Genomic DNA, 16364 nt, shown 5'->3' with positions numbered 1-16364 from the left:
CACAGGGTGGGGACTGTTATTATGATTATTTTATGATTATGTTTTTTTATTATTATGCTGCATGAATTATGTTCTTAATGTTAAACACTGCCCTGGGATCTTTGGTTAAAGGGTAGTATATAAAATGAAATAATAATAATAATAATAATAATAATAATAATAATAATGCATGAATTATGCTGCTTGAATTATGTTCTTATTGTTAAACACTGCCCTAGGATCTTTGGTTAAAGGGCATTATATAAATCGAAGAAACACTACTACTAATAATAATATTGCATGAATTATGCTTCATGAATTATGTTCTTAATGTTAAACACTGCCCTAGGATCTTTGGTTAAAAGGCAGTATAATAATAATAATAATAATAATAATAATAATAATAATAATACATGCAAAGAGTTTTGTACCCACTAATATATAGATTTTTCTCTACGTCTTGCTTTTGATCTCTCACCCTGATGGCCAATCTTTTGCTGAACTATTCCTGATATTTTAAAATATACCCTCTCAATGTTATAATGGGTACATTATTTGTTTGTTTGTGTGTGTGACTTGCCGTGCAAAGTGAATGCCAGCAATGTTAACAAATGCTTGCTTGTTTTCTTCCAAGGCATCATCAGGACAGCTCTACCAAATATGAACAGGGAAAACCGAGAGCAGTACCAAGTTGTCATTCAGGCAAAAGACATGGGAGGCCAGATGGGTGGATTATCAGGGACCACGACAGTCAACATCACCCTGACTGATGTCAACGACAATCCGCCTCGATTCCCCCAGAGTAAGCTTCCTTTAATAGCCCTTCTGTACTACAAAAGCATCAGAATAAAAGAGTGAGGCGACTGCCATCTGGTTTAATTTAAAGCAAACCTAGATTATGGGGCACACACTCGAACACAAGGCTTATACACGGATTTATTCGCTGTTATTAAAAACAAAAATTAAATGAAACAGGGACATCCTTGTTTGGGGGAGGGGCAGCAGCAGTCACAGTTGCAGGAACCCCAGAATAGTTCTTGGTATTTGGAGTGAAGGTGGGAATCAAGAAAGGGAGTGGAAAATAAGCAGAGCATTAAGAATGCACCATCCTTTGCTGCGACCTGGAGATTAATAATTTCATCAATGGAATTAACAAAACAAAAGAGGAAGGGGCGAGTACAATGAACTCCCTGATTAAATGCTGAAGCAGGACACATCTAACCTGAGGGCAGAAGCTGCTTTTTAAAAAGCTAAGGAACTTTGTAAATATAAGGCTATTCACTTCACAGTTATATGCTTTTTAAGCCTATTGAAATCATGGAGGCATGAGTACCGGTGGAAAAGCCCGTTTGCAATGGCAATGCAATTTGTTGAAGTTTTTCCATGCTTTCTGGTCTCAGGAAGAGTTTGTGGATCTTACATCAGAGCTTTCCCCAAGGAAGTGTGGAAAAATCAAGCCCTTGAAGCTGAACCCAAGCCCTTCCCACCAATGGGTTGATATGGGGGGGCGGGCGGTGCAGAAACTGCATATGTAAGGCCTGGTTGCTGCTGGAGGTAATTGCTATGGAAGAACTTGAGAAACTCACACCTGTCAATCTGTTAAGTAGAGAGGCATTGGAAACTCCATTTCCTGGTCTCCCCAGAAGCAACGAGCTCTTTCTGAGAAGACTCAGAATTATCCAGACCCAACAATACCTTAAAAGACAAGGTCTTGAAAGCTGCTGAAGCCCACCAAACTAGCTCTCCCTATCATTCCTACAACCCTGTCCTTTGCCATGGAAAGTGGAGAATTGCAATTGAATGACAATGAGTGTTGGCACCAAGATGGGTCATTACAAGCCAAACCCAAATTTGGGGGCTTGGTTAATAATGACTTGTTGTTTTTCTAAGCAGGGAGAGTTCACTTCTGACTCCTGAATTTGAGCATCATTACTAGGCGCTGTGTGGGACGCAGGTGGTGCTGTGGGTTAAAGCCTCAGCGCCTAGGGCTTGCCGATTGAAAGGTCAGCAGTTCGAATCCCTGCGGCGGGGTGCGCTCCCGCTGCTCAGTCCCAGCGCCTGCCAACCTAGCAGTTCGAAAGCACCTCCGGGTGCAAGTAGATAAATAGGGACCGCTTACCAGCGGGAAGGTAAACGGCGTTTCCGTGTGCGGCTCTGGCTCTGGCTCTGGCTCTGGCCAGAGCAGCGATGTCACGCTGGCCATGTGACCCGGAAGTGTCTCCGGACAGCGCTGGCCCCTGGCCTCTTAAGTGAGATGGGCGCACAACCCCAGAGTCTGTCAAGACTGGCCCGTACGGGCAGGGGTACCTTTACCTTTACCTTTTACTAGGCGCTGTGGTCTAAACCACTGAGCCTAGGGCTTGCCGATCGGAAAGTCGGCAGTTCAAATCCCCACAATGGGGTGAGCTCCCATTGCTCAGTCCCAGCTCCTGCCAACCTAGCAGTTCGAAAGCACGTCAAAGTGCAATTAGATAAATAGATACCGCTCCGGCGGGAAGGTAAACGGCATTTCTGTGTGTTGCTCTGGTTCGCCAGAAGCAGCTTAGTCATGCTGGCCACATGACCCAGAAAAACTGCCTATGGACAAACATTGGCTCCCTTGGCCAGTAAAGTGAGATGAGAGCTGCAACCCCAGAGTCGTTGGCGACTGGACTTAACTGTCAGGGGTCCTTTACCTTTACCTTTTTACTAGGCCAAAGCGGTTCTAACACCAAGCTGGATTACAGCTGAAAAGCTTTTTTAAAGAAGAAGAAGAAGAAGAAGAAGAAGAAGAAGAAGAAGAAGAAGAAGAAAGAGGAGGAGGAGGAGGAAAGAAAGAAAGAAAGAAGATAACGTACAGAACACCACAATTCCTATGCTCAGCAGATTAATTCCTCCGATTAGATTAAACAACACAAACTTTTAAATTTATTTTAATTTGTAAGCTCTTCACTAGACTCCATACTAAAGAAATAGATATGACAAAAATGGCTTTTCCAGAATAGGGTGATTGGGTGCAAAGGAGGAAATTGCACCTTTATTAATCATACAATGACTTTGCATGAGAAGCCATTGTGGCAGGCAGAGGCACCAAATTGGCCCCCGCATCATGACATCGCAGCAGCACGCTAGTTGGGGCATGGATGAAGATGCCGTGCCCAAAACAATGGGATGGGTGTGGAAGGCACATTCTGGTGTATGTGCTTCCGACCTAGTAAATAATCAGGTTACTGTGGTAAAGTCAATGAGGTTACACACATACACACAACACACAGCAGGATAAAGGCATGTATCTGGCCTACTGAACTGCAGAGAACTCCTCTCGCGCTCTCTTAACTTGCTTGCCATCTTTCTCGCCGTATGCTTTTTTTGAAAATTACTGAGCACCACCCAGGCGATCGGATCTGGGCCCCGATGTGCAAGGCACTGCCCTGGAAGCACCAGCGCCCTGGCTGAGCACCCACCCAATTCTGTGCAGCTTTTACTACACATTGGCTCGAGTTGCGAGGAAAGGCCCGTGGTAATATTGAGGTTGATGCTATGCTCAAACATAGGCTTCAATGGATATTTCAAACCTCCCTCCTCTACACAGACACACTTGCACACAAACACACATACTCTCATTTGAACTTAGCATCCACATGTCACTTTTGGTTAGACTTGCACTCTCTAGAATAATTCTTTTGACTTATTAACTTTGTAGATGGACACACGCACAGAGACACATAGCCTGAGAGAGGAAGAAATAGGAGCATAGCCCCCCCCCCAGCTGTCCCATGGATGCAAATTCTATGTGTCATTGTTTTTAACAACTTTAAGATCTGCTGCAAGTTATGTGAGGTGATATTCAGTCTTAGCATGCCATAACGTAAAACGTAAAAAAGAGGTGCCCGGAATATTTGTATTGATCCGCAAAAACCCTGTTTAATCCTTCTTCAGTGAAATATCTAGAAAAGAGAACCCTTGTTAAAAATATTGTTGGAGGCATATGCATACTGAATTAGAGTAAATAAATGTTACTAAAAGCACATTAGTAAAAGTACTACTCAGTTTTTTAAACCCTGCCTCCTGAGCTACCAAGCGTTGGTTTTTTTAGAAAACAATGACAACCAGACTTAAAAATGCCTCCTGAATAACATTGTCTATACAGTGGACACTCGGGTTGCGAACGTGATCTGTGCGGGATGCATGTTTACAACTCGCAGTGTTCGTAACCTGCATCTGCACATGTGTGGGTTGTGATTTAGCACTTTTGCTCATGCACGACCGTCAAAACCTGGAAGTAACCCGTTCCGGTACTTCTGGGTTTCGGCGGTCCGTAACCCAAAAAAACACAACCTGAAGTGTCTGCAACCCGAGGTATGACTGTATTGAAAAAGCACAAGGGAAACAGAGGGAGTTTGTACTTTGTAATATATTGAATCTTTCTCTCCCCCCTCCCCCCCAGAAAGCATATTTTAGAGGACTTCCGGAGGCGGCGCGTCCGGCAATGGCTGCTCTCTCCTAACCGGGAAGAGGGAGCTCCGCAGGAACGGGTCGTCCGCTACGGCGCAGCGGAGACCCACATCGGGAAACCACAGGTAGCGTAAGCCTGTGGCTGTGGGACTCGGCGGGCACCAGGAGCGCCCCCCAAAACGCAGAAGGGACCCCGTAAGGGGTCTCGGAACGTGGAAGGGTTAGCGCGGTGCTGTGAGTCAATCGCTCTTTCTGCGGAGTGAAGCCGCGTAGCTGCTGTCGGCGAGCGCTGTCCTCTTTTCCTGGAATCATTCGGCTTGAAACCAACAACTTGTGAGTAAGATAAGAAAAGACAAGGTTTGGGACCAAAATTTTTGCTAATTCGGCTAAAAACGAGAGACGTAACCAGGAAGTCCGTCTCTTGCCACTGCTTAAGATCTAAAGCAAAGGCTTTGATGTCTGGAGCCTTTGAAGAGGTGTCAAAAGACAATCAATTCTTACATCTATTTAAGCTACTTTAGGACTCAACTTTTGAAAGCTTTATTTTAATTCATGAACTGTGTGATACCTCCACTGTTGGATTTACAAATTGACAAAGAATCCCAGGCAGTCGGACTGCCTAGACACCAGAACTGTCAGATTGCAAGACTTTGATATTTTGTTGCTGGAGCCAGTATTAGCTGAGCCTAAATGGAACTGTTGCTTTGAACTGTTACATCCTGCACTTATTGAGACATTGTTATATATTGAGACCAACTCTGCTAAATACAACTGCTGAAGGGTTTTCAAGAAATTAAAGGCTGTTTGGATATTCTTTTTAAAGTATTGAAGTTTGGAAAATTTTAATAACTGATATTAATTAATTTGACTTCTTCCCTACAATATAAGTGGACTCCCCCTAGAGGATTTTTGGATTTACAACTATACGTGACTTTCCTTTTGGTTTCCTTTCCTCCTATTTGGTTGTTTATCTTATGGGCTTGTGGATTCCCATGAGAACATACTCAGTTTGACCTTGACTCATAGACAGAAGTGGAATGAGCGGCACTGGGAGACAAACAAGAGCGGGTAAAGGAAAAAAGCAAACAACTTTGAATTTACTTTCCCAGCCGCGCAGATCATCGGTCCCTGATGTTTTGGAACTAGAAGAAAGTGAGCAGCTGTTGGGTGAAGATATGGCAGCAGGTGGAACTGCTTCAGTATTAGACAAAATACTTGAAAAATTGGAAGGCCTAGATAAAAAGGTGGATGAACAAACGGCAAAGATTGATCAGACCAGAGACTCTGTTAACAAGTTAACTGAACAAGTTATTTCGAATGCTCAAGCAATTAGCAATTTATCTGAATCCACTGTAGAAAATCGGAAATTGGCAGAGGAAGCCATTCAGAAAACTGCAGTATTGGAGCAGGAGGTGAGACCACTCCATAAGCAGGTTGGGGAACAACAGGCCTACCTGTCTATGATTGAACTTCGGGCCAGGGAAAATAACCTAAAATTGAGGTTTATACCAGAACTTGAACATGAACAAGGGAACTTAACTGAGTTTTTAACAAAAGAATTTCCCAAGTGGTGGCCTTTGGAGGAGGAAAAGGACTTTAAAATTGTGACTGCTTTCAGGCTTGGGAAACTTACAAGGAAGGACAAGCCCAGAGACTGTTTGATTACCCTGAGATCCAAGGAGGAAAGGGATAAAATACTAGGACTACATTACGGAAAGTCACTTGAAATTTTGGACAAAAGAACAGAGATTTACAAGGACATTCCTAAACAACTTTTGGGTCTTAGATCTACCTACCTTGAATTAGTCAAGCTGTTGAGGAGCAACTTGATTATCTTTAGGTGGGAATTTCCACAAGGACTATCTTTTACGTTCAGGGGGAAGAAGGTCAAAATTAAAACAGCTGAAGACAGAGATAAATTTTTGAATACTTAGTGAGAGGACCTTCAGAAAGGGATTGAAAGACCCTCAGGGGCTGGACCACAGCTTGTACCCACACCTACACCTCTGGGGTCTGTAGACCAGGATAAAAAGATACCACCACTAGAACAATAACAGATTTGACCAGGATGTCTCTGCAACTTCTGAGTTGGAACATAAATGGCGCCAACATTCCGGAGAAAAGGAGAAGGATATTTCATATTTTGAAAAAAGAGCAATTGGACGTTATTTGCTTGCAAGAAACACATGTGACTAGGCTACATAGAAAAGTGTTAATAAATAAAAGAATAGGCCAAGAATTTATCTCATCGGATTGAGTAAAGAAAAGAGGTGTGGTGATATATGCAAAAGAGAGCCTGTCACCAAAATTTTTATTTAAAGATGAACAAGGACGAATTTTGGCAATTGAGATCCAGACCCAAGGAGAAAAGTTTTTGTTATTAGGAATTTATGCGCCAAATGAGGGAAAATTGGAATTCTACAAGAAGCTGCATGAGATTATGCTGGACTATCTGGACTATGATAACATCATCATGATGGGAGATATGAATGGAGTGGTATCAACCAATATGGACAAGTCACATAGCCAAAACGTGACAAAAGACGGCAGACTACCGAAAACATTCTTTGAAATGACTGACAACATGGACTTGATTGACATTTGGAGAACAAAGAACCCTCTAGGAAGAGAAGGAACATTCTTTTCTGAAGCCCAACTGACATGGACAAGAATCGACCAAATTTGGATAACCAGAGGCCTGGCACCCAAGATAAAAAAAAGTGGAAATCTGCCTAAAGACTTGCTCCGACCATAATGCGGTGAAGATGGATATGAGATTAATTCCAACCGGCTCCTTTAGATGGAGAATGAATGACAATTTGTTTAGAGATCAGGACATTATTAAAAAGGCCCAAAAAGCTTTGAAGGACTATTTTGAGATAAACCTGAACACTACGGTGGAAAAAAGAACTGTCTGGGACGCAAGTAAGGCGGTCATGAGGGGGTTTCTGATACAACAGAATACTATTAAGAAAAAAGTACAGAACGATAAGAAAGATAAGATCTTGGAGAAAATTAAAGAAGGCGAGAAGAAGTTAAGATCGAGACCGAAATCAAAGGAGATATTAAGAGAAATCAAACATTATCAAGCACAATATTCAAAACTGATAAACCAGGAAGTGGAATGGAAAGTAAAGTTAATGAAACAAAGATCCTTTGAATCGGCAAATAAATGTGGAAAGCTGCTAGCATGGCAGCTGAAAAAGAGACAAAAGCTGAACACAGTAACAAATTTAGAAATTGAGGGAAGAAATATTCAGAACCCAGTGGAAATCAGAAAGTGCTTCCAGAGATATTTCAAACAACTATATACTCAAGGGCCGCAAAATGAATCAGAGATAGAACAGTTTCTAAAGAAGAATGGTTTACCAAAGTTGTCTCTGCGGAATAGAACAATCCTGAATTATAAAATAACACAATTAGAGATTGAGGAGGCCATTCAGAACATGCAACTGGGCAAGTCTCCAGGGCCAGATGGGCTTACCTCCAAATATTATAAGACATTGAAAGACTATTTGATACATCCATTAATGGAGGTTTGCAATGAAATTATGGAGGGGAAGAAGGCACTGGAGTCGTGGAAAGAAGCTTTCATCACATTGATACCCAAACTAGAAACTGAAAAGACACAACTTAAGAATTACCGCCCCATCTCCCTCCTAAATGTGGATTACAAAATATTTGCAGACATTTTAGCAAGTAGATTTAAAAAAGTTTTAAATGAAGTAATTCACAAGGACCAGGCAGGCTTTCTCCCAGGTAGACATTTGTTTGCAAACACAAGGAACATTATTGATATTTTGGAACTCTTGCAAACAAACATTAATACAAAAGCAGTCTTGATATTTATAGACGCGGAGAAGGCCTTTGACAATATCTCCTGGAAGTTTATGAAGAAAAATTTGGAAGGAATGGGAGTGGGGCGGGGGTTTTACAATGGGATAGAGGCAATTTATTCAGAGCAAAAGGCAAAACTGATAGTTAACAATGTGGTGACAGAAGAGTTTAGAATTGAAAAAGGAACACAACAAGGTTGCCCTATATCCCCTTTGTTATTTATATCGGTCCTAGAAGTGCTCTTGAATATGATCAGAGGAGACCGGTTGGTGGAAGGTATCCAGGTCGGAGCGAAACAATATAAACTGAAAGCATTTGCAGATGACCTAGTTTTGACCCTACAGGAGCCAGAGCCTAGTACTAAAAGGGTATTGCAACTGATTTATGAGTTTGGTCGAGTGGCGGGATTTAAACTTAATAAGCAAAAAACCAAGGTCTTAGAAAAAAATTTGACTTCTTCAGAATCAGAAAGGTTTCAGAAAGAGACAGAATTAAATGTGGTTAAAAAAGTAAGATACCTAGGGGTAAACATAACAGCGAAGAACAGGAATTTATTTAAAGACAATTATGAAGAATGTTGGTCTGAAATTAAAAGGGATCTAGATGTTTGGTCAAGATTGAAACTTTCCTTGACAGGTCGTATTGCTGCTATTAAGATGAATGTATTGCCAAAAATGTTGTTTTTGTTTCAAACTTTGCAGATTGTGGACAAAATGGAGTGTTTTGGGAGGTGGCAGAGAGATATTTCAAAATTTGTCTGGCAGGGCAAAAAGCCCAGAATTAAGTTTAAGATATTAACTGATGCTAAAGAAAGAGGGGGCTTTGCCCTGCCAGACCTAAAGTTGTATTATGAATCAGCAGCTTTCTGCTGGTTGAAAGACTGGCTACTTCTTGAGAACACTGATGTTTTAGATTTGGAAGGATTCAACAATGCGTTTGGTTGGCATGCATATCTGTGGTATGACAAGGCTAAAATACATAAGACTTTCAAGAACCATGTTGTCAGAAAAGCAGTATTTAACGTCTGGTTGAAATATAAAGTCTTATTGGAAAACAAGACCCCAAGGTGGTTATCACCAATGGAGGCTAAGGCCCTGAAAAAACTCAATATGGAGGCCAAATGGCCGAAATATTGGGAAATAATAGAAAAAGATGGAGATAACTGGAGGTTGCAGAGTATGGAGAAAATAAAAGACAAAGTGCGAGATTGGCTACATTATGCTCAGATTAAAGAAGTTTTTAAGTTGGACAAAAAGATAGGATTCCAGGTGGAAAAATCAAAGTTAGAAACAGAACTGTTAGAACCCAGCTCTAAGATACTTTCAAGAATGTATAACTTGCTGTTAAAATGGAATACACAGGATGAAACGGTTAAATCAGCCATGATAAAATGGGCACAGGACATAGGGTATAACATCATGTTTGCTGACTGGGAAAAGTTATGGACCACAGGTTTGAGATTTACGGCATGTAATGCCTTGAAAGAAAACATTATGAAAATGATATATAGGTGGTACATGACTCCAGTCAAGCTTGCAAAGATATACCATGTGTTTGATAATAAATGTTGGAAGTGTAAAGAAGCTGAAGGAACATTCTTTCACCTCTGGTGGACTTGCCCTAGAGTGAAGGTTTTCTGGGAAATGATTTATAATGAACTGAAAAAGGTATTTAAGTATACCTTCCTTAAGAAACCAGAGGCCTTTCTCTTAGGTATTGTTGATCAGAGCGTGCAAAAGAAGGATCGAATCCTTTTTATGTATGCTACAACAGCAGCAAGGATACTCATCGCTAAAAGCTGGAAAACTCAAGAATTACCCACACTGGAAGAATGGCAGATGCAACTGATAGACTATATGGAATTGGCGGAGATGACTGGCAGAATCCAAGACCTGGGAGAAGAACTGGTGGAGGAAGACTGGAAGAAATTTAAGGACTATCTACAAAAACATTGTAAATTGTATGAATGTTAAGAAAGATGTAAGATTAGCAAAAACATGGCTTCAACAAACTAGGTATAAAGAATATAAATTTAAATTTAATTGGAAGATGAAAAGATAAATTTTGGATAAGTAACATTTTATGATTAAGTTTCAATAAGAGTATGTTAAATCCTAAAATTTGAGATATTAATATTGGAAAATTATATTATATGAATTAAACCAAGTTAATAATTTGCTGGTAAAATTTATGAGTTTAGAAAGCAGGAAGAAGGGTTGTGAGGAAGTCCAAAGATGAATATGAAATGTGGATATTGGAAAAGACTGTGTTATTATCTATGTATTTTATTGTTAAACTAAAATTTAATAAATATTATTTAAAACAAAACAAAACAGAAAGCATATTTTAGAGAGACTGAAAACTCTTGGTATCGAGAAACAGTTTCCTTTGTGTTTTCCATTTGTTTGGTGCTGTCACATTCTTCTGCAACCCTTTGATAACATACCAAAGGTGGCTGATGTTGCAGCACCCATTATTTTACCATTATCAGTCGAATGATTTTGCTTGTTTAAATTGAGTTATTATTGCTCCCAAGTGTCAAAAGGAATACAAGAATCTGAGATTACTATGGTAACATTGACTTTGACTCTTGGAATCCTTTTGTACATTAGCACAAGTATGCAGGAACTACACTTATTTTGCTCTGTTCCATAGTTCCATAGTAATGTTCAGAAGCTTTAGAAGGAAGGGTGCATCTGAAAGGAAGGAAGGTCCAGATCTTCCCATTCCAGTGTCAAGATCAAGCCACAGAATAGCAGGTTCTGCACCACTGCAATAACATACAAGGGAATAGAGTTTACACACTGTCATGGTGTATAATGCCGCAATGTAATTCTCTATGACAAAGACCCTCTCTGTACTGTTATCTACAAGTAAGTTCCACTCAGCAAAGTTCCTTTCTAATGTATTTAAAAGTTTGCCATTGAATGGTCTTACATATTTGTATTGTTTCCTCTTGATAAAGACTTGGCTCTTTACTTATCATTGAACTGCCAACAAACAAGTAACTTAAAGACTTGACAGTGCTTTCCTTGTCCACATTGGACAGGTTGGAGTGGTAACTGCATTTTAAATTATACAGGTAGGTAGCCGTGTTGGTCTGCCGTAGTCGAAACAAAATAAAAAAATTCCTTCCAGTAGCACCTTAGAGACAACTAAGTTTGTTATTGGTATGAGCTTTCGTGTGCATGCACACTTCTTCTGAAGACCAATCTGAAGAAGTGTGCATGCACAAGAAAGCTCATACCAATAACAAACTTAGTTGGTCTCTAAGGTGCTACTGGAAGGATTTTTTTTTTTTGTTTAAATTATACAAAAATTGCCATGAGTGTTGCTGAAAACAACAACAACAACAGCAGGAATGCAATATAGAAAAGAGTCAATAAAGAATTTTGCAAGAACAGTTTCTCTGACCATATGTGAATGAACACAGGGTGGCGATTCCGGATGGGATGGCTAAACTGGAAGATATCTAAGAGTTGGAGCCACAGACCAGGGTTATCCCAGCAGTGCTATCATACATGGTCTCTGTGGCAAGGGACATACTATTTGCATGTACTCAATGGGTGACCATAGGCCCAGACATCTTCCAGGAGGGTCAACTTGAGGCATGGAGATGGTCAACCTGATGGTGATGATGAGTCACTAGATAAGTACTTCTAAATGCTTCTGACTGGATGGGGCATGTCTACCACCAGGAGACAATAGTAAAGATGCAGGTGGCACTGTGGTCTAAACCACTGGGCTTGCCGATCAGAAGGTTGGCATTTCGAATCCCCACGATGGGGTGAGCTACTGTTGCTCTGTCCCAGCTCCTAGCAACCTAGCAGCACTCCAGTGCAAGTAGATAAATAGGTACCGCTGTGTGTTTTGTTGTGCCAGAAGCGGTTTAGTCATGCTGGCCACATGACCCGGAGTAGCTGTCTGTGGACAAACACCGTCTCCCTCAGCCTGAAAGTGAGATGAGTGTGACAACCCCATAGTCACCTTTGACTGGACTTAACCATCCAGGGGTCATTTACCTTTTTCATCCTAGTAATGTGTGCTTCATCTCTGAAGGCTGACTTGTCTATCGGTGGCAAGATGTGGGAATGACACATGCCATGTTATTGGTTCTCCATGCACACACAAAGAGAACCCATTTGCTACTTCTGCAGAGTTCACATAAAATGTGCATATACAATGCAGGCAGTCAACAATAATATTCAGATGTTTAGACCAATTTTAAGCAACGGCAGCAGAAAAGGGGGATAAGTTTAAGTGGGATAATGTTTCAGCTTTCTGATCTTATTGTAATCAAGCTTTCCTACAACTTAATGGAAAGTAAACTTTAATCTGCATAGCTGCAATCATAACCCTTTAACCATGAGCATTTTGAATTTTAAAAAAAATTGCTGCAGTGTACATTGTTTTCAGAGGAAAGTCTGCTTAGTCACTATGAAAACAATGTTTTCTTCTGACTGATTGACACAGCTTATTTAGTATTTCCCCACATATGTATTGGTACTATGATTCGTATGAAAGCGAATAATACAGTATTCTAGACATCAGTATGTTATCAGCTGAAGGTTCACTCTCTGTTCTAAATAGATTTCCTGTATTTCATTTCATTTCCATTGTTATTTTGGTCACACGCTCCTTCCATCTACTGTAGAGGATGTTTGCTAAGTCCCTTCAGAGCAAATTTATATCTACAGATGCATACATAACCCAAACTCCCTCCTTCTGCAATGGGCCATCTTTTTTTTATTAAGCATTCCTCCCCTTTCCCTTGACAGACTCTTTATTAATGAGACTTATACCACGTTAAAAGTAACAAAACTAATAGGTTCATGAAAGGGCCTAAAAAGTGCTTGATTCATGGAAGTGCTGAAGGCCTTATTGATTCTTTCTTAAAAGAGGAATCAATAAAATTCATGTCAAATGTGAAATTGTACACTAAACTGCTCTTATCTCTTATCTGATTTGCTGACTTGACCATGTATCAAGGGGACTAATGAAATTGAACACCTCTTATGCAGTTATTATCAGAATGCTGTAATATTAATATCAGTGAGGAAGGCTTATTCACACTTACGGGAAGCTCCCGAAGACATGAGAAGTGTTTTCCAGCATCAGTATTAAACAAAACTGGGGAGCGTTTTTGGTAGCATGTGTTTGAATATGTATTTGAATATACAATTGATTAGGTGAAATTTTACCTGCAGCCAAGCAACTGTTGGTGCTGTTGGGCAACTCATCCGCTCCTCCTTTGTTAAAAGTGCTTTAATGCCATGTTTGAAAGTGAACTTCAAATAAGACCGGCTTGCTGGATTAAAGGCATGACTTCGTGGATTCAGTCAACTTCAAAATGAGAAAGACTGGCATATATAGGATAAATTCTGGTGTGAAAAACTAATGTTCCAGAACTAAGACCTGCTTCAAGCCTTCCCATTAATCATTCTCTCATTCCACACTTTGCAATACATTTCACATCACTTTCCAAACTGCAAAAGTCCATTTTTAACTGGATTTGTTGCAGTAGGGTGGCAGAGCCCTTTAATCTACTTTAAATGTTCAAACCTAAAGTTATGATAGGGGCTCGCTGTTGGAAAAGCCCATTGGGAAGTTGGACAGATAGAATAAGCCTTCTCACATACAAGGTTTCCCAAAGTTATGTCTCTTGAATTAGTGGCTAAAGCTATGGATTCATGAAACTGAAATCCTATACCTTAGAGTAACTGCCAGAGAATTCAGTGGGATATACTTCTAATTCTGGGTAGACATTATGGGATTCTGCTGTTAATCACACATGATTTGTAACTAACAAATGCTTATGTATTTCTGACTGTTTCTTCTTTGCAGGCTCAGTCCACCTTCGTATCCCAGAATCCTCCCCAGTTGGCACTGCCATTGGAACCATAAAAGCCTCTGATGCAGACATTGGGAGGAACGCAGAACTTGAATACCGCATTATTGATGGTGATGGAAGGGATATGTTTGACATTGTTACACAGAAGGAGACACAGGAAGGAGTTATCACAGTGCGAAAGGTGCATATTATCTCCATGAACTACTGTGTGCTTTAAAATAATCAGCTTTGAAATTACATTTTATATTTTGCAGGGTTGGTACCATTATTAAAAGTTTGTTGGTTGTCCAGAAATGCCATGTAGCTCCGTTTTAGATTCCACAATTATAGCTGTGCAGTTATTTTAAGGTTATCAGATTTTTTTTCAAAGAATCCGGGGACACTTCTCTTCTGTGGTCTCCTTTGTTGCACAGCCTTCCTCTGGGTTCCGGCCTGCTCTCTTGGAGCGCTAGCTGCCATGGAGTAGGCTCAGGTCAGGCCTGGGCTCGGCCACGTGTCCTTGCCCTCCTGGTGCTCTCCTACCTCTCCTCCTCAGCGGTGGTGCCTGCAGCAGTGCGGCAAGGTTGGGGCTCCCTCTTTTTTCTCCTTCCTCTCTCTTCCTTCTCCTTCTCCTCTCCCCTTTCTCCCTGCGTCGGCTCCAGGGTTTTCCTGGCCCCGGAGCGCTGCTGGGCAGTCGGCCGGGTGGCCGGGCGCTCTCGCTCCTGGCTCGATTTGGGTCACAGGGTGTGTGTGTCAGCGGTTCCCCCCAGTTGACGCGCCGCGCGTCCCCAGTTCCCCCTCAGCAGTGGCTGTTGCAGCGGCAGTCTCAGCAGCCCGGAGCCAGACTGGTAGCGGAGTTGGCTCCGGCTGGCTTCAGGAGCTGCTTGCTGCTATGGCGCCTGCCATTTTGCCTCACCGGAAGTCCCCATATGATGTGTCTTGTGCCGTTGAACCAATCACGCAATACTAATCACCCTACTAATAAATCTGCAACACTTAAAATATAAATCAGGGGAAATTAAATGAAATCCGGAGACATTCCGGGATGGATTTTGTCTGGGGACAGATTTGTGAATCTAGGGACTATCCCCAGGAAACGGGGACGTCTGGTAACCCTAAGTTATTTGCCGTACCTTTCAATTTAGCCAAGGTTGCTTATTGTAGGAAAAATATTTTAACAGTATTGCATTCAGAGGTAGAAGAGTGGACCCAAATGCAAAGTATTTCATATTTGTATCAAAAGAGGAAAGGCTGTCATCATTAGAGCTGTTGCCATATTTTGCCAAAGCAAAATTCAGGGAAATTTTGAGAGAAAGTGCCTTAGAGATTTGTGGGAAGCCAACAGAGTTTTCATAGTTCCAGAGCAGTTTCTCAAGGGGTTAAGGTCCTGCATAGCCACAATGAATGGGTGTCCACATAGCTATTCTGTGTCTCCCTCTCAGTATCTATTCAGAAGACAGATTGTTGCATTGAGGTGCATTACCTTTGGCAGTTTGAAAACCTGAGAATATATTTGAGACATAATTAGCATGTACAACGTAAAGTTCTCCTTGAGAACAAGGTTAAGATGGAGGGAGGAGAGTCTCAATAATGCGGGAAGAGAGCGTTTGTTGCCAACGTAATATAACTTCAGAGTAAATAGAAGATTTAAGTGCCAAGACAGTCTGGCATCCTTCGTGAGTACTAATTTAACTTTAAAGATTTGAGGGGAAATAAATTCAAAAATGTCTCCAGAATCCATTTTGGGTCCACCTTTTGATATCTCTCTGTTATACTGTGCATGCTAATGAAGCTTTGCTCCAATGTCAGACAAGCTGCACTTTCTCTCAGCTTGTTCATTCCCTGGAAATCATTAATTAGCTACCACTTTTCATCTGCAGTCACAGAGAAATCGGAGAATGGAATCTCTTGTCTATCCACCCCCCCCCCAAAAAAAAAAGAAGTATTCTAATTATAACTCCAAAACTTTTCATCTTCTCACTTTAAAAAGCACTTGCTGACAAAATGTCACATATATTTTGCCAAAATTTCACTGATGTCAGATTCATGAAATGCAATGTAAATGAACCAGGTTATGCACAGATTTTCCATAAGATAATTTAAATTCAGGATATATATATATATATATATATATATATATATATATATATTCATAAAATTAGCCTTATGGTGGTCGCTTGACCAATGTTGTGGTCTATAAAACTGCTTGATATGGTGCTGATGATGAGACCCTGGATTTTGCAGGGAAACTGCTATTACCTAAAGATTTGCTACTTGAGAGCTG

The 16364-nt window shown here is 40.9% G+C and overlaps 1 protein-coding gene across 5 annotated transcripts in view; it reads left to right on the top strand.

Annotated features, from left to right (window-relative positions):
• The window catches only part of CDH10 (cadherin 10), a 146720-nt gene that overhangs the window by 111828 nt on the left and 18528 nt on the right, over positions 1-16364 (top strand). For all 5 annotated transcript variants that reach the window (XM_079984965.1, XM_079984964.1, XM_079984966.1 and 2 more), the window contains exons 5-6: positions 614-781; positions 14095-14282. In XM_079984965.1, the coding sequence (XP_079841091.1) occupies positions 614-781; positions 14095-14282 (356 nt within the window). The remainder of the gene's footprint in view (positions 1-613; positions 782-14094; positions 14283-16364) is intronic.

Source organism: Podarcis cretensis (assembly GCF_951804945.1).
Source record: "Podarcis cretensis genome assembly, chromosome: 7".
In the NCBI taxonomy this organism is placed as follows: Eukaryota; Metazoa; Chordata; class Lepidosauria; order Squamata; family Lacertidae; genus Podarcis; species Podarcis cretensis.
The sequence above is the reverse complement of the archived record's forward strand: the minus strand, read 5'-3'. Positions and strand labels throughout refer to the sequence as shown.